Genomic DNA, 20,936 nt, shown 5'->3' on the forward strand with positions numbered 1-20,936 from the left:
CCATCATGAGATAGTTGACTATATTTTTTCAAGGTGATAATTATAAATAATTTTTGATAACGATTAATATATATAAGTATGTTACTTTTATTATTATCTTTTTATATACATTTTTGGATAGTACTGATCGATGACTTCCTAAATCGAATAAACAGTTAAATAATAACATCTCATGTATCAGCGATCAATAAACTCCTATCCAATAAACCGATAACTTATCTCTACCCTCAAAGAATCCTTCATTATATGACGAATATGGCTACGGTGTCGTATCTACTCATCTTCTATATTATAAAACTATATTTACACTTAAATCATTTTTCGAACAAATTTCTAAAGTTGAGTGGGTATTATACCATTATCAAACATGAACTGATAGTTAATCAAACATTAAATCACTTTGTTTAATTGTAAAACTATAAAAAAAATAATGACATTAACTTCACACGGGATCTATAAAATTGTATATTTTTTTTAATTCGAAACAAAAAACGTATCGAAACAACAGTTACGATAAATCACCGTACGTTTAATGAACGCAGTCTATCGGTTTTCTATTTATTTTTATGTCGTATTTTTAGCGCGACTCGTAAAAGGTACATCACTAGCGTTTAAATGTTTATTGTCCACTAAAATTTACTATTGAACGTATTCCGGGTAAAGTATATGGAAATAGATTTTCTTATGGACATACAAACAAGTGAGTGAAGTAACTTGAGTTGAGTTATAAGCACAGAATATTATTAACATTCAGTTATTTGGAATAAATTATATATTGAACAATAACAGGCCTATCACGGAACTCTATGTTAATACGATATAAATCGTTATATTTCCTATAGGTAGGTATAGTGATTACGATTGCAGATAAAATTCCTATGTAATTCGTATCCCTCTATTTCTGTTATAAAGACATAAACCGAAAACAATTCATAAAAAGAACTATTTAATTAAAACGTTAAAATGTAATCGACTATTTTCTAAACAGTCGGTATAACGGAATTAAATATTCATACGATTATCGCCCTTATTGATGTTGCGTCTCAAAGAGAATTAAACGATTCTCGCATGAGCTTGTTTTAAGTATATAAAGTTTTATGTTGAAAATAAAAGTTTTAAAAACTTTTTTCTAGACATTTCAATTTGAAACAGAAGTTTTTTTTACCAGCAAACAGACATTTTATATATAAATTAAGGTTTATTTAAAACATTCCATTGATTTGTTTTATAAAAAGGATAGTTTTCATTTATTTGAATTATATTAATCATATTGTACCATTGACAGCTTCAAAACAAAGTGATTTGTAAAGGAGATAATTTATGTATTACATATATGTTCCTTCTACTATCTTTTAAATTTATGAACTGAATCTATTTCGGTCATTCTATTTGCATCTATTATGATTACTCAAAAATAAAAATAAAAACATACATTTTATGAGTACAATATAACCAAAAATATGCCAAAACTTTTATTTCTCTAAACTGTAAACCTCAATATAAAATTTAACATTTTTTTAAATAATAACTCCAATAATCTAGATATAAAAAATCGTAATAAAATCCCTCCTTAAATTTTTTACTCTCATTTTTATTGAAAGTCCGTCTTATATTACACGTATAAGATTTTTTTATCTAATAAAAAATGTCTTCCAGCCTTACGAATTAATTGATGTTATAATTGTAGTTTATGACTGTGTGTTCTCCGTTAACAATAGGTACTTGACCTTAATAAGGAAGCTCTATGAAAATATTCCTACACGAGATTAAGACAATTGAACATAATCTTTGCATTAATTATATAATATTAAAAAAAAACTTCTAATTATAATTAATATTAAGGGGAAATTAGTTATTTAAAAATATTTTTTAAGTAGGTTAATCCATAAGTACCTACATTGTCAACTTTACATGTTAAATTATTTAAATATTAGCTTCCGTAGTTATCTGTGTGTTGTTATAAACAAAGGTCTTATAAAATTTTCGACATAAAAAAGCGTTCTTTATTTGAATTACTTCATAATGACAACACAAGTTTAATACTGTGGATTTCCTCGTTTAGGGACATTTGATGTATTTTACAATCGTTGACAGATTATTTAAAATGATATAATTTTTATATATGTAATAAGTATTAATTCTATTAATTAAGATTAAAATCTTATTATCAAAAGCGATAACCATTCAAAGAATCCAACTTCAAAAGATTCAAATTTCAAATACGGTTTATATCATTTATGTTATTCCGAGTAAAAATAATTTGAATAATTCTAGAAGCACGCCGTTTAAATATAAATTATAATAAGTCATAATTCATGTTGGTTCTGTTCTGTTATAAAATTTTATAGCCAATGGGCGTGCGGTGTTCGATGTTGGAACGTTTCAAATTTCGAATAAGGAATCATTCAAATATGTCTGACCCGTTGACTCATGTTCACGAACAAATGTTATCACTCTTCTTTTGTTTGTTTCTCGAATATCATCCGAGGGAACCGCGACCGGCTGCAATGATCTCCTTTCTCGTTAGTACTATATGAACGCGCGGACCTATTGATGATGGACATTTATTTCCGTGGCCTTCCCGGCCATGTCGTTTCTCGCCTTCGTAAGATTTTTGTAATGTATCCTGTTTTTATATATCATTTGAGCACAAACTTTTGGTTATCATCTTTCATATATTTGTTCATATAATGATTATTTATGATAATGGCCGCTTTCTTTTAAAAAGGTAGCGCTTCAAACAAATAGATTAAATATGTAACACGCTGAGATATATAAATAAATGTATGTAAATAACGTTATCTTTTATACTTTACCGAAATAAGATAAAAATGAAATGGTTATTGTGAGCGAGTTCAAATGAGTTTGTAATTGTATTTTTTTTAAAGATAAAATGTATAGAGATGGATTATTTATAGGAACATTGAAATGTTTACGTTAAAAAACCGATATAAATAAAAAAACTCGCTCGTAATGTATCAAGCTGCGAAATAGATAAAAGTTATTTTTAATATTTGATATACGACAGGCGCCATTAAACATATGTTGAAGAACCGACGAAAGAAATGATCGATGGTAACTATTTATCAGTTTTAATTTAGTTTGGAAATGAACTGACTCATTTGTCCAGGTTCGATTCCTGGTATTGTTATATTAGATGCAACTTTAAATAAGTTTATGTTATTCGTATTAATGAAGTCCGTTTCACAATAAGCATGAGCTTCGAAAACGAAATTTAAAACAAGAACAAAAAAATTTAGGAACGTATAAAAGGTTTCTGAACGTTGATATCTCATTCGATATAAAAATGTATCGATACAATAAATAAACGAATAATAATTCCCGTGAAATTTAATTAAATATTTTATGTTGCGTAATCGTAAACTTTTGATATCCGATGCAGGCTTTTTTTATGTAATAACGAGATTTTATCGTAAAAACTGAGAATAAACCGATACAACACCTGCTTCGTCAAACACGACCGAACATCGTTATGTTAATACTTCCCAACCCGAATATTTACACGGCAATTATGGACCTTATGTGTATCATGTGTTAATTGAATTTCGGTCGACACACCCGCCAGTGTAACAAGAAATCAAACCGTGTCAAAACTCACAACGAAAAAGCTCCAATCGATTACCAATTAAGCAAAATAGACTCTTATTCCTTAGTTTATAAACCGATAATAGCATGCGTCGGTTATGACAGATACGTTCTTTATATTCATAATTATAAAAATAACAACAGGTTTTATAAAGCATAAGAAGCCTTGTTATTGAGGATGGAAGTGACAGATTTACGTAACCGTGGAAGCGTCGGTTACGCCTTAACGGAACGCCCTGGACGCTAACGAGACGGAAAGAGAAGAGAAGATTAGATATGAAGACGATAGAAGAGGCTAGAAAACAAACAGAACACTCCAAAACACTTGTGAGATAACAAAGGCTGAGTTCCACGAAGACGTCCAATAATTTGTCTTTTTAATTTTACGGACTGCCATGGCTTTTAAATAGTTTTTTTTTTATTTCTCCACTCCGACCTCGGTCAACTCCATTAAGACGGGACCATTCCAGCTCATTACGTATGCTCTGCTGTGAAATTCTTTATTACTCATTGTTTCTATAGTTCTCACATGTGTAAGAAACCAAAACCAACCTTGCTTTACACAAGACCATTTTGATATATTTAACGAAAACGCTTCAACCAAATTAAATATTAAAAATATATGTAATTTAAAATAAAACCGAACTAACAATAAAATGAAACGAGTATAAAGAGAACCGGTCTGGCCCTTCTATCGGTTTAGTTGTAAAAAGCTCATTCCATATAATATTACCCATTACATCCTGAGAATCACTGGCCGGCCAATCACCATCAAGAATTCGAAAATGGAACGCGACTTCGATTTTTAATTGTTCAGACATCTACATCTGTATACATTTATAACGCACACAGTTATGTTACCGTTCCATTATAAATATATATAAAATTGGATAAACCTTAAAACATTAATTGATATGTGAAAAAAACACGTTTAATAAACAATTAGCAGTCGAAATAGCGTATATAATAAGTCCTTAAACCCCAATTATTCCCACAATTTTATTCCTATTGAGTTGAACGGAACTCGGTAATGAGCGATTAGTGTTACCAGCAACGATAATGCCGCGCTAATAGCTGGGGTGTGGGCTTGTGGGGGATTTTTTAAATATATATTTTTTGTTCGGCCGTCAAGCGATTTATTTTAATAATGACAATATATTTTTAAGCTGCTCTAAATATTAAATTTCTCATCCTATTATCCTTAAGATTTTATTCCGTCTATATGGACTTTCTTTATCTTTTTTATATGCAATTAATATACGTATAAGAAACTTAATAGTAAAAAGTATCCATTTATATAAACGAACTAGTCAACCGCGGATCGATAGTTTTATAAAAAAGAATGTCAGTGCCTCTACCATATAGGGAACGAAATTATTAGAAATATTTTAATTATACAATTTGCGTCTCATTAAAGGGGTTTTATGCGGTAATTAAATTTGTATATGGCAATTGTGGTTAACATTCAAATGGCATCTTTATTTTCCTAAAAAACAATTCTAAATAAAGGTTGAATAATTATTTAATTAGTGATATGTAACGATAAGTAATTATGAATAGTATCTTCATTTAAAATTCAAACCAACCAAGTGTTCTACATTTAAAGTTATAAACATTCCATATTTAAAATTTAAAAACTTCTAAATTGCTATAAATCAGAAGCGAACGTATTAAAATTCCAAATTCAAAAACGGTCGACAAATCAAAAACAAATATGATTTTGACAACGTTTAGCGTAAAGATAAACTATTTTTATGAAAATCATAAAAAAAACTTGGCGCTCATTCAAACTTGTATTTTTAAAACGCGTACAAATCACATTGTAGTCACATGGTTATTAAGATAAATCATTTCTTAGTATATTTGCATTGGAATTTAATCTCTATTTGCGCAGATTAAAGTTGATATTCACATATCATAACACCGTCAATATTTTATTACTAGACTAGTTTAATCCTTGAATAGCGTCGTATTTTATGCCCAATTTAGTTGGCGTTATTCATATATTAAAAGCGTCGTAGTATTAAATAATTTATTAGGTTGTATCGTTCGTGCTGTGATTTTGAATTATTTTTATTCGATTTCAAGCAATAGCTTGTAATTTTATGTTAAAGTTTCGGAGGTGTACAAAGTTGTGTACACACCAAGGGAGGTCCGATTTGACAAGTGCTTATAGCAGCCAGCTAACAAGTCCGTCTGAATGGGAAATAAAAGAGAACCACACTACTTCAGGGCGACGTACAGACAGCAGACTAAATTATACTCCATAAAGATTTCAATCAATAATTTAATTTTTTTATTCTTTTCATGTATATGTTGAACATAATCATAGATTCTTAAATATTATTTTGATCTATGTATTAACATATAAAACAAAAATCTAATTATTTTAATAACAGGTAAAATAAAGAAAATTGTGTTGGCGATTTAATTATAAAACACGTTATTAATTTCATATGCTGACAGTACCCCGAAAATCTTTAGAAAGGGGGAATATTTGTGTACAAACACGTGTGTGGTAACACCGGTAGCGTGAGCAAATAATCCTATTTGTAAGAATCCAATGTTTGACCATCGGATTCTACCTGACATAACCAACACCCTGTATATACTGACCAAATCATACTAATAACGGTCCATTTAATTTCTAACTTTATTTACTGAGTAATAAAGATTTTTTTCATTGTTTTAATCAGAGTTATGAAATTCCAATTTAATTTGAGGCCTTATATAGTAATAAATAAAGATTATTTCTCTATAAATGTTTTTAATCATATAAAACGTACAATGTATAGGTGTTTATAATTAATGTTGAAAACTTGGAACAATTGATTTGATCTTCATAATAAAGTTCAGAACGAAAGATTCATTTATGTATGAGATATTGAAAGTATCTTAAACTGGAGTGATTAATGTCGAGAAGCTGCGAAATATGGATGAGGCATATTAAATTTATACATCTAATTTATTATTATATATATTTGTTACCTTTAAACGAATTGAATAAAAAAAATATTATGAGATTATTAAATTCATTTAAAAATAATGTTATTATGAAGATTTTAAAAGCGTTTCGGAGTTATCTAGTAATACTAGTACAAACTAACAATTTAATACCACGTCCATGTATTAGTGAATGATGTTTATCGCCAGTCATGCTCCCTAACAGAACCTTGTACAGGTACAGCATATTTGTTTTTCTTCCATTGTCCCAAGATCCGTCTTCGTAGATGAATTGAAAATATCGATTATTATGATTGATTTCACACATAACTACAAATCAAAGCTTTTAATATAATTAATTTATAATTAGATTTTTTATCGATGTATTGTAAATAAAAATAATGGATATTCATACTTTGAAATAGGTATGGAATATATATATATATATATTCCATACCATTAATTGTTTTGTTGTTGATATTAATATATATATATATATACAATTTTTTTTTGTCAAAATACCGTACATATCCTCAAGACTGAAAACACCAAAAAATTCAAGCGTCATATGAGTGGTCCTCGCGCTAACCGCCCTCTTGACAATTTTAATTCTTTGGTTCATTCTGTTTTTAACCCACAGTTAGTTTTTAACGAAGTTTTTTAACTTTCGTTTCAAATGTTAGCTTTGTGTTTATTTATTGTATATTTGTTTTAACTTTTATTAGTTTTAATAATATTTTGTTTGAACTTATTTATCGCGAGAAAAACTGAAAAATCTGTGATTACATTGACGATGTACGGATTAAGTTAACTATGGTGTTAACCGAAAGATTCCAGTTTGATAAACCATTATTTCTTAATTGCTTCTCATTCCGATCTATCCCCGTGTCAAAACACATCCCAATCGACTTAGCCATTATGACGATGTGTCATCAAACTCATCGCTCGTAAAACTAAAATTCATATTGTCGTAGGAAAATAAACTATAATAGTATTATATTATAATATAAAATCAGAATTAAATCGCTTCGAATCTTTTATAAATAAAATATTTGTAAGTCTGTAATACTTTAGTCCGTAACATTATCTAAATCCCTTTCAGGCTGTGATTAAAGAACGTCGTGTCTCTTCCTCAGTAATCCGTAGACCAGACGGCAGCTGTACCTTAATGTATACGTAATAAGGTTCAAAATTAAATATAATAATATCCTTATCTGACGTCTGCTCAAGTCTTATCTCACAATACCATAATATTTGGGACTCATGTTTTTGTGAAACACACAACTTTTAGACAGGACGATTAAAATTTATATAAATAAAAAAAAAAGTATATTCCTATCACCGAAATAAATTTTAATTTATTTATGCTTTTTACAACATGATATTAAGTTTTTACTACGTTCAAGTGTTCATTGTCAGATTTCACCTTACTTGTCAATATTTTTTGTTCTGTCTATGAGTTATTGATTCTATGGTCGGTTTTATCTGAGGATCTTATTTTACGAATTGTTCGGATGCAAAATAAAAGTAAACAACACAGTAAGCCTATCCGGCGTCTTTGTCTGCCATTGGAGGGCATGAGCCAATTCTTTGTACACTCGTTTGTCCAATTGTTTGTAATATTTATGGATGGAGCTATTGTACTGAATTCCTTGTTCTTAGCTCCAAGGTCGTTGTCAAAAATGTCCCTGTTCGAGCCTTATCAAAAATCGCTTCTGAGTGTTTGAAAGGTATCGTCTCCTGGAAAAATGGTTCCAAGGACAGGAAGTTGAGATATTTTGCTGGGGACACCGGCCGGACAGACATCTGTGATTTATTATATATATTTAACAGTTTAAGATGTTTTTTACACTCAAAATAAGATATTATCGTCGTTGATGTCTTCAACTATTTGATTTCTTTCAAATTCCTTTGAAATATGAAATATTTATCTTTTTTAAACATATTGGTATAATTTATCACAGAATACTGTATAAAGATTCTGGTAAGCGATAAAAAGAAAAAAGCATAATATTATTAATATTTTGAAAAAAATATATTCCAACATAACCTATATAATATTTGCTATATACCCTGTGACATTAAAATGCTAACCAATTTGAATATGACCATAGAAAATCATTTTATTACCGAAAAACTGAGAAAAAAAACCTTAAAAGCTAATGAAGGGAAACGAACAGTTACACTTAACAAGCTTTTTAATACCACGTACCACGTGTTCGATGGTAGGCGCCATAAATACAGTCTGCGCGGGCGCAGGTACGCCCGCCAAACGAGATCGTTCCTTTTTTAAAATATACAACCATACATGCAAATCTGAACCTTATACTTTAATAGTTAAATTATATATCCGAAACGGTTTCATATACGAGGATTTCCATAATTCACTTTATACTTTCTCGCTTCTGAAATAAAGCTCCTTTTACGGGGCGACGCTCCCTAAGACTAGAGGATGGCTACATTTGAATTTGATTCTTATTAACATTTATTACGGTTGATTTCTGTACGTGTGATGAATATTTTTTTCTGGTCATACCAGATTTTTTTTATATATTTTTTTTATCAGCGACCGGCCACGGTGGGTGTTTCGCGGGGTCAGCGAGGATAATAACTGTAAATTACCGTCGTACAGCTTATTGAAATACTCTCTACTCGGCTCTAATGTGAACTTTTTGGTTTAAAATGTAACGAAATTATCTCTTTTACACTTATATTTTGTTTTATTAATATATGATATCAATGACTCCTATGTATACTGAATGTCGGTTATCTTCATTACTGTTATTTTCGAACCTAATACCTACAGCGGTGTATAACGAGCTACGCAAACACCAACACCAATAGTTTGTCAGTCTGAATCAAGTGAATGATATTCAATCAACGGTATACATTAACGGGCGAGTGTGAACGGGACAACCGACTTAACCGGCTCCGTCCATGAAGTGTTAATGACTAGCTCTAATTACGTGTTAACATAACGATAGCCTCCGCCGATTCATAATAAATAATGTAATCCGATTAACATTAAATCCTTATATGAAGATTGTTAGCGGTGACGTCACCACGACTATTTATCTTCGGATTTCGTGACCGAACCCAAAAATAAAAGAATGACCATTCCGAGAAGTGGACTCGGACTTGTTAGTAACATTTATTACATCGCAGGCAACACGAAAAATGCCCAAAATTGAAAATCTGACTCCTTTATACTTGGAACAAATGAGCTGCTTGACTTGATAATATTACAAATTTGATGTACATACTTAAATTACGCTAATAATATAACGTTTGCTTTGATACAAATTTTTTTGATTAATTTTGATATAGTTTTGTATAATTTTGACAACATGAATTTTTAACTTAGATTAAGTAAGATTTCATTCTATTTCTATTAAAAAAAAGCTAAGTTATAACGTCTTTCTTGTATTGGTGACATATCTTTTAATTATAATAGGGTTCTCTCAAAAAAAAAAATAAATTTAAAAAGCTCTTTCAATAGTTTTATGTCATCTTATTACCTTCGAAATACTAATTTGAGGATTAAAAATTATAAGGAATCATTTAGTTTTTGATTAATATAAAGAAGGAAAAAATACATAAAAAAATTAAATTTCCGATTGTGACGAGAAAATAATATAAGTACTGCATTCTTTATGTTTTGCTTATTTTGACTTACATATCTTTAATTTTTTTAGCTTGTGACTACTTATCGCCCTTAGCAATAATGTTAGAGATTTAAAATTTATGATCTGAATATATATATGTAGTTTTAAGATGTTTTTAAGGATACAAGTAAATGTTGCTTCATGATTATTTAGCACTCCAATCAGCTATAATAATAATATGAGCACCTTATATATTAATGTAGGAATCGTAATTATTGTGAAGTGGAAATTACCTTAAAATTGCTCCGACGTTAAGGGACACATGTTCAGTGAGACAACTAAATTAATGGAAATTTTCTATATCAAATTCGGTTAAGGTATTGATACCATAAGACGGAAGACCATACGAGACCTGAATTGGACTTATAGCAAATAATTGTTGTCATAAAAAACTTTTAATTTGAGTATAAGATCCGACAGAAAAACAGGGAAAAACTTATAAGGTTAAACAAAACAATGGCTTATTATATCTTTGATGATAATTAAAGTCCAATCAATATCAATTAACATTGAATTACCAAATTCGTGGGGGATTTGATTCCTGTACGATAATGCTACCGAGAACAAGTCCCGCAATCGGTTCAAATGGGTGGCTCGGTATGGGCTGGTGGTTTTTATATGGGGTTCGGAATCTTCAGTGCTCCCTTATCATGAAAACAATGGGCAAGAACTACATTACCAGAACATACTACGTTGCCTTATAGTAGTATTTATAACCTTACACGAATATTTTCTTTTTTTTTTTTTTTTAAAGGTCGTAACCCTTAAAACGATTTTAAGAAATTTCGCCCTCACATCCTCAAGGACATAACAGGCAATTTTTTTTATTAAAATCTGCCTTATCTGACGAGTAAAGCAATGTCTAACTTGATAGATATGTGAAGAATTTTTAAACTGCTTTTTACATGTAAAAAATATATTTTTAGTTCACATGCCGAAGAAGTCTTCGAATTCATTTATGAATAATAACCATGTTGTTATCTGAGTAATATTAAAAAATATATATAATAGATGTTATATCTGTTGACCTTTCTTGAATTTGATTATTGAATAAAAATATATTCAGTCACTGTTACGTTTTATTTCATTACTGATAAGATAGCTGGACAAATTCTGTATCGAGAATTAATTAAAAAAAAAATAATAATGTCTATTATAAAGAAGATATTTTTGTAACTATTTATAACTTTGATTTCGTTTAAAATAGATTCTGTGACATATTTTTGTGTTTTATGTAAACACGTCCCATGCTAACAGGCCACGTGTTTTATAACACAGTGTTCATGTTATGTGATATCTTATCAGTGATTAGACATCGATCAACACTGTCCACGGATTAAGATAACGAGATTTGTACTGATTATACATTCGTAGACACTTTGGGGTGTATTGTTGCATTTTATATATACATACTCTCACACACTCACACAGACACAACACGCACGCAGACATGCAAACAAAGTCAATTTTATTTGCACACATCTCTGGATGCAAGGTAATGTCTGCAACAATAGAAAAATAATCTTTGAAGCAGCTTCAATGAATAGTTGAAACAAACATACGAACAATTAATTTTTCTTTTCTTTTTTTGTGTACTACTTATTTTTTGGTCAACAATATACCAAGTATTAGTATAAAATGTAGTGTTAAGTCTATAATATACTAGATCTAGTTTTTTATAGGAACATAACATCTATAGTAATTAAACTAAGCTTTTCTGTTTGTTTCTCCGTATTGCATATAAGAACACTTGAACATTACAATGTTCGTATCTAACATACTCACCTTGCGAAATTCTTAAAACAAATATATATATGATATATATAAATTAATCATTAAAAAAAAAACTCATACAATTACCTATCCGAACATTTAAGTATTTCTTCGTAACAGGGACATAAACAAAGGTCAGCACAAGGCCGTTACAAGAGCTCGTCAGCAACATGACTGTCATAAAAAAAAATCGGTTAAGGGCGAGGTGCTTTCTATTACACACAAATAGACATGCATACATAAATATATAAATTAACTATATTTGTCTATACGTCCGTGTGTGTATTTGTTACTAAAAATAACATAATTCATATGAATACTTAATTGGAGGGTAGGACGAAAAAACTGATGATGATGCAATTAGTTTTCAATATAATTTACTTGTATTTCATCTAATTTATCCTATATGCTTATTAAGAGTTACGAGAATTGCATTCTGATGATGATGAATAATTCCTAGATCCATCTGCCGTCCATAGATGGTGTGCTATACCACCACATACCACCACATACGACCGTACACCTGTTATAATTAACATTGTTAATTATATGTTAAATAAAATTCAAATTTGTTTATCCCACGATTATGGTCAACTTAGAAGTTAAATGCATTCGACTTCTTTTTAATTAATGTAATTATTTTTTTATATATATTTAATTATATAAATATTGCCATTTCAATATCCGAGCCGTTGGTTGTGAGCGCGTGTTTAATGTATTGTAAATATTACATTGGCATTTCATTGTACAACTATAAATATTTTTATAACTACATCAGTTTAACGTTTATCCCGACTACTTGGTAATAAATGTTATATAACATTGAATCTCTACGTTTCATTACGTAATTACGGTCACGTAAACCCAATTGACCGTGTCAATGGTCATCGAAAAAAAAAACTATCAAATCGAAGTTACCCTTGATTTGGGGTAAACACGTCCAACTAGGGTAAACTGATTGAGACTCATCCAATTACGACCCTCTTAGCTTAGATTGGGTAACTATTACATGTACGACATTAAACACCTCACATATAAGGGGTAGGTACGTGTAATCAATTCAGTCATGCCTTATTAATACAAAAAAAACCTCTTTTATTAATAACGCAACTACGTTTGTAATAAAACATATAGGTATTAAATAAAATAAATAATATTTTGGTACAGTGCCATAATAAAGGCTGTGTAAGGAGGTGTTACATTATATCCGGACCATTGATTCTTTTGAGGGTAGGTACGTGAACGAATTAACGACAGCGGAAACAATTCGATTGGTTATGTCAATTATTACTAGGTATAGATTGTTTGTTGAGAACACGGCTTGGGATATGAGGGACACGATACGAGATTTTATCGGACGTCAGTATCGGACGAGTTTTACATTAGAAAACGAAATTTAATTGAATTTAATTATATAGTTTAGTAGTGTATCAATAAGTTATAATAATTATATTTTATTTATACGATATATTTTTTTTTTCTCAGGACAAGTCTGGCGAGCCTTACTCCGGCAAGTTATCGGTGAAGTCCGATCTTAGTCCTGTTTTTGGTGAGTATTATCACATCTTAAGATACGTCTCAAGATAAATTTAACTCTAGAGGATTTACTATACTATCTGTTATCATTATACTTACAAGTCAAATATTTATTAATAGCTTATGTTTCGTACAAAAAAATATTTATGATATATTTGAATATTCATACCTTTAATTATAATACAGCGGTTCATGTTAAGTTTGTTAAGAACTAACTGTAATTGGGTTCTACTAACTTTAAAAACATTTATAAATAATGTCAAAGTAAGGTTTCAATATCTAATTTTGTTTCTTAAAAAAATTCTAAGGATATTTGTTTTTCTTTATTTAATAAACTTGCCTGGGTTTTTCTGATATTTTACATACTATTAAAAAAAATCTATATTTATAATCCTTTTCTGTGACGTAATTGAAGATAGTGATTTTATCTTTACACAAGTTCGATTCCAGTGAAATTAACGTATTTTTATAATCACTATCAGTTCTTTAAAAAACTTTATTTATCAGTGAATTTTTAATTTCAGATAACATATTAATTCGTGTTAAAATGAACGCCATAATGTCCCTTATAATTAATTTAATGTTTCAACTTACAATAAATCACATAATTTATATTCTAGAAACTAATTCGGATTCGTTTTAATTTTTATAACGTCTCGGATATATATAATATATATTAATAGATATTTAATTTAATTAACATTTTATATTTCTCTGGATGCTGCATTTTGTGTTGCGATATTTCATTCGGGATTCAACAAACAAGATCGATTTCAAAGATGATTTATAATTGTAAAGAAAAACAAAAATCATTTAAGAATTTTATCGTATCTTATCATTCAGACGTATAATCTACTAGTTATCTACAGAGATATAATTTAATATTTACTATACAATGTATAGGTTGGAGTGTTCCTAACAAGCGAGCTGAATACGTATTAACAAGTACTCAGATTACTCTTATGAATATTATATATTTATTACGTATAATATACGTTATATTATTTTAATCCAACATAATACGTTAAAAGCGTAATTTAGTTTCAAGCATGAATCATATGTAAGGTGTGTGTTAAGATCCGGCAGCCATCGCTATTACCTGAGTCTTGTGTGTTTTATCGCCAGCTTTATAATCATCTGTCACTATCGTTACAATATTTTCGTATAATTTCAACCGACTCCGCCTCCGTTTAGTGCTGGCTGAACGTCGATATATTTATATCGATCATTTTTTGATTTATTTATAATATCATTAAATATTTTTTTTTTATTAAAAAAAATTTATGTATTATGTATTTTTTTATTGGTTCGTATTCTTTTATAGGATATATAGTGTTGTATCTATCGATATTAAACTAATCGATATCAGAGCATCACTAACTGGTTTCGACTGGCTCGTTATTTGTTGTTATTAGTGTCTTTTTTTGTTATTTTTTTTTAACCCGGGATGTTTTCGAGGAACCGGTTCTGGTCTAATCTGATCAGCCTGCCACGACTCGAGCCAAAACGAAAAAATACGACTGTATTGGAGGGTTAATGTATTTCATGGGAAGCTGTGCTCTATGTTGAACAATGTTTTGATTTACAGATCTAGAGTTAAATGCTCCAGCGATGTGATCTTTATCTTAAGAAAAAAAAAATCTCTTAACATAACACTACGAAATACCTTCAATAATAAGAAAATAAATTCCCAAATCTGTATTTATTATAAATACAATATAAAGAACTTATGTAGTATAATTGCATACTAATCTTTCGTCCAATTCAATACAAATTATATATATTTTTTGTAAAACAAACAGTAGGTGAAACGCGGTTCGCATAAAATACATAATTAGATGCTTCTCCAAATCCCATTGTTATTTTAAACTGTATAATTAATATTGTGGATGTTTGAGGCTCGCTTCGACGAGCTCGTATCATAACCGACTTCAGAATAGATAGAGTGTAATAAATTATTTGTATATATGTCTGTTCGCGTATAGCTCCTCATTCATATGTAATTAAATAATTGTTAATATGACCCTTCACTCCAACCAATTCACAAGCATGTTTGTTATTAAAAAGTTCTTCAGACGGATATATTTTTCTTTAATGTAATACTAATATATAATTTACGTTACTTTCCTTCATGTGGTGTTTATCTTATACATATAATAATATTATAAACAAGTAACACATCTTAAGTGTCAACATTAGCCTCAAGGCGTATCCGATGTATAATTCCACTACAATAACTGATGCTTGTCATTCATCTCTTTCTGTCTCATATATATCATCTGCCCTCTCCCTCGCACGGCCGTTCCTCGCTACGTGTTGGTTTCAGACCATTACATCCAGGTTCTAATTGGAACTTGATACGTTTTACAATTAAGGCTCGGCTTGATGAGCTTCTTCTTGTCGCTAAGTGACGGACGGACATCCATTTTGTACATCTGTATGTATAATTAGTACTAATTGTATCAGATAGTTAAAGATGCCATTTCTGAATACAGCTGTTACAATGTAATAACCTTTTACTGTATTAATATTCAATAGTTATTTATTTAAATTACATTTATATGTTAATCGTCGCAATCGGTTTGTTAATATGGTCAGCAAAAAAATAAATAAAAAATAAATAAATAATTTGCAAACAGACTCGTAAAACATAATAATTGAATGTCACACATGTAGTAGCTCGACTTCATGATGAATTCTCCTGTAATATTAAGTTTAATTCCTTGAATATCTATAGAAGTTCCCGTGAAAAGATTCCAGCCTCACATCACAGTCGGACAGGTTTGCGTATTATCGAGCCGTTCTTACATCTCATCAATCATTTTCATAAAAAGCTTGATGTTTATTCAAATTTATATAGTGTCTCTGTCGCGAATTTTATTTTAATTTTTTTTTCGTGAATAATGTTACGGATAACATAGTAATCTCTCGGTCCGGATCTTGCAGCATCCTAAACAAATAAACCGTCATAGCTGTGGTCACTCGAGTCAGGTAGTTTTAGAGAAACCGTGACTCATTACTCAACCACTCTTTGTTATCTCAGATGCAATATATTAAATTACTTTAAACCAACCCAAAATGTACGCTGAGCATATATAAATATAAATAAAAAATATGATAAATATTTACCATATTAATATTATTTATCAAATATTTACATAGTGTTTGTTACTCGACATATATTCTAAAATCATTTTATAATATAATACATAATAGATTATAATGTTTTTATTATTAATAAATGTTAAATTTATATCATTATTTAATTTATATAACGATCTCAGTAATGTCCATAGTACATTAGCAACTTGTTCTGCCAGAGGCGTCGCTCGTAACGTTTTGCCTGTCAACAGGTTTCTATACTAAAACCTTAACCACACGGTGCAAACCAATAAATTATCTTCTGGTTCTGGATATACTGGAAGTCCAGCTATACAGAAGTTGCTGTTTTGATATTTAATTAATAAAACCTTCAATATTCACACTCTATGCATCTATTCATCATTTCAACGTTAGCTCTCAAACAAAGAATTAGATTTCGTTCCCAAGGATGTCCAATACATTACCTCCTTATCCGACTGCGTCCGATCCCCGGTAGCCAAACACGGTGTAACTTTAACAGCACACACTCGAAAACCTGTGCATACACCTCGTTACACAGTCGGTCAATATTGATATAGGTCTAGACCCACCGCGCTATTCTTAGAACACGTTTATGAGGATAGCAATCGTTAGTCATGCTCGGTTTGATGCAACTATTGCTGAGTATTGTTCCATTAAAAGAGATTCCGCGAAACACGGTCTTGATTTATGAAAATTTTTAATTAACACGCCAATAATAATCGTATTTAAGCACTGCTTCTTAATAGCTTACAACCGTAACGTCTTAGTTGTGTGCGTACGTGGAACTGTTTTGCATTGGATTAAGATTTTATATATAAATGTATATGTTTTTGTGTGTATTTAATAAAACAGAAAAAATTATTAATGAAATTATAACAAAGGTTATTTTTTTATATTTATAAAATCGGAATATTAACTAATTGATACAGGAATAAATTTTATATAAATGTTACGAATCAACTCGTGTCGTATTGTTCTAAGTAATTCGTTATCATTTAGTGATCAGCTTTATCATAAATCATATCATATCATTATCATGTAAAAAAAAATTTAAATAGATGTTTCGTTTGGTAAGTGATTTTGATAATAACATTATATTTATATTGAAAAGTTGTGCAATTTTTCAATGCGATGGTTTTTTGCAAATAAAAAATTTTTGTCAGTCTTAATAACGTTGTCTGCGTTTCGTTGTATTTAAATATAAAAACTTGGAAACATATAAGTATAATATATATATATAAGAAAAACCTACATGTTTAATTGTAATTTTAATTGTAATATAAGATAAATATTACCAAGCTAACAATACGTCTTAGACTAAATGAAAAATACTTCAAGCATAAATAATACAGGAGCTTATTATCAGTATGTGTATATATAATTTTAACTTTAACTATTGAACTCTACCCTAACAACGGGTGCGCGTCGCTTAACTACACACTTTACAGTTTTCATTCACAGAACTTCGCATACGATCGTATCGTGACGCGGACTGATGGTGAGAGACGATCTCAGTGTTATTAAAAGCCTACCTTATAGTTGAAGCTAAGCTGAACAAAAGCTATTCCAACATTTCTGTCCATCATTCTAACTTATCACGATACCAGATCACATCTATAGTTCAGTAAACGTTTGAGCTTAAACAGCTCGTGCGACGCAGACGGAGCTGCATCAACCAGCTAGTTTATCTAGTAACATGATATTCTTTTAACATTTATGATATGAAAAATATATTGTAAAGGTACAATGAAATATTACATTCATTATATATATTTTTTATTATATTAATAAAACAAATGAATGTCCGTCGTATAGCTAGTTTTAATTGACACTCGATACAGAGGCGTAGGCACTGAATAAAAATACATATCTTGGAAAGTCCAATAAAACCTTTTTTTTTTGATGACCCTCGATCAGTTTCCAATAAGATGAAGGCGAAGTATTTTTTTTGTATTCCGATGCGTTTTGATGTAATTTTTGTTTTACCTTATTATTATATTTTATGTTGGTTCACGTTAAAGATTTTGTATAAAAATTTTCATCCTGATTGTTTTTATTATCCGTACGACGTTATAAAAGTTTTATATTTACCATCAGTTAACACTTTGGTTCAGTCGTATTTGCACACACTGCCACGTGTCATGTAATCACACGAGTACAGTGAAATATTTTTCAACAGCTTTAGAAAAAAGATATTTTCAATTTATTTATTTTTCATGTATGTATGTCAATTAATTACGTTATAGTTTGTAAATCAAAATAAAATTTTTAAAAATAGTTTTATCATTTTGTTACTTAGGATCATTTGTTCATTATTTAATATATATTGTACAAAAACATACATAGATAATATGGAATTTTATATTTGGTATATACTATATATGTAGTTACGGAGCTAAAGTGGTACGAACAATTAAACATACAAATGATTGCTTTAATTATGTTTTAGCCGCAGATGTTATCCGAAGTTTAGAAACTTTTAGACGTTAAATAGTTCGCCGGATTTTATATTATAAATCTCGTTAAAAAATACAGTTACAGTATAGAGATAATTATAATGAAGTTTATTAGGCGTGCGTGTTCGTATGTTTGTTAGTAGAGAACTACTGAACTGAGATTTCATAAAATATGTGCATTTATTTATCAGAAATCATTCTCATATTATATATTATAATAATACCTGGATGTAGACGAAGCTAGTACTGATGATGGATATATATTTCAGGTAAATTCGAACCGCACCCAGCGGCCGGCTTCAACATGGGATACCTCATGGCGCCGTACCCCTACCCCAATGGGGGAGCTCACCCCCTACCCGTGTCCATGGTAAGCATTACATAGTATCAGATATATTCAGATAAAACATACATACATATATACATATACATATATTTATATTATTATCATTCAATGACTTAGTGATTAAGCCTCCTAGCATTGTAATCTGTCTGTGATGACGTCATCAGTGACCAGACCGTTCTAATAGCTGCTGATGAGACTAACCACTACAAGTGTAAACGTCTAAAACGATGCGCTTACTACATTAACGTTCGTGAACGACAACCTATATACTGACGTTAATATTAACTGTTCACGTATTAAAGTTTTAATTGTATTATTAATAATAAAAAATATTAAAATTATTTTTTTTTTGCATATTTATTAATAGAACAATATTTCTTTTATCCAACTGCGGTCGAAATGTAGTGTTCTGTTATTATAATATCTAACATGACTTCTAGTTTTCTTGTATAGCATATCTGTAGTAGTATCTTTATTTTTCGAGTCCTTCTTATCTATGATATGTTGTCTTTTCGGTTTGTTTCTATTCAGATGTTATTGAATATTAATTAATATATTTTAAGTATACTTTTTGCTGACTGTTGATAAATATTTAAAATGTTTAAATATATATTTTTTTTATATCATTCTTATTATTATTTAAGAAATAAAAAGAAAATATATTTAAGTCATAATATTACAAACTTATATACTATATAAAAGTTCTCTCCGTTTCCTACCTTCCTGATAATATATTTTTTTGTATAATAAAAAATAATAATAATAATAATAATCTAAACAATCAACAAATCGACTATTTGCCAAAAAAGTTCCGTCAAGCACCAGCCTAGTCCCGTGTGAAAATTCAGAATTCCAATACATTTAAGAAATCTATGAAAAATTTTATAACTTTTTATATTGTACTGATATATATAATTTTGCGAAGACTCACATGTCGAGACATTAAGACATTTTTATTCCAATTGGTATAAAATTATAGTATGGACTTATGATATAGAGCATGTGTCTTAATGGAAACCTCCTCTGACCCTGATCTTGCCAGTTGCCATGGGATCTGATCTTGTTAGTTGTCCTGTTCCAACTATGACTACCTAATGACCATAGCCATTCTCTATCGCCGTCACTATACCTTCTCACGGATAGTATCAACGTAGGTTTATATAGGATAAACTGGAAACGCTAGGTAATTAGTTTCCGTCATAAACTCAACTATCTTCAATGACTTATCAGATTTTCTGGTAATGCTTGAAATATTGGATAATTATGTATTAGAAGTATTTTGTATGCAGCATCTCGTCTCCAACTCCTCAAGGTTCGAGCTTATATGGGATAGCATACAAGTGTGCCTCGGTTCATAGTGCATAAAGAAATCCATATCGATCTTAATTTTCAAGTTCATTAACCTTACCACAAGTTCGTCGAAGTAAATACTGAGATTTTCAAGTATTTCATTTACATATGGTATATCAAATATATCTAGAGTCGATA

The 20,936-nt window shown here is 29.7% G+C and overlaps 1 protein-coding gene across 1 annotated transcript in view; it reads left to right on the top strand.

The window, feature by feature from the left end:
• The window catches only part of LOC116776019 (protein pangolin, isoforms A/H/I/S), a 74,415-nt gene that overhangs the window by 13,857 nt on the left and 39,622 nt on the right, over positions 1–20,936 (top strand). Inside the window, 2 exon segments of the mRNA XM_032669110.2 lie at positions 13,473–13,536; positions 19,372–19,472. Coding sequence (XP_032525001.2) covers positions 13,473–13,536; positions 19,372–19,472 — 165 coding nt within the window.

This window comes from Danaus plexippus, chromosome 24, assembly GCF_018135715.1.
Source record: "Danaus plexippus chromosome 24, MEX_DaPlex, whole genome shotgun sequence".
NCBI lineage: Eukaryota > Metazoa > Arthropoda > Insecta > Lepidoptera > Nymphalidae > Danaus > Danaus plexippus.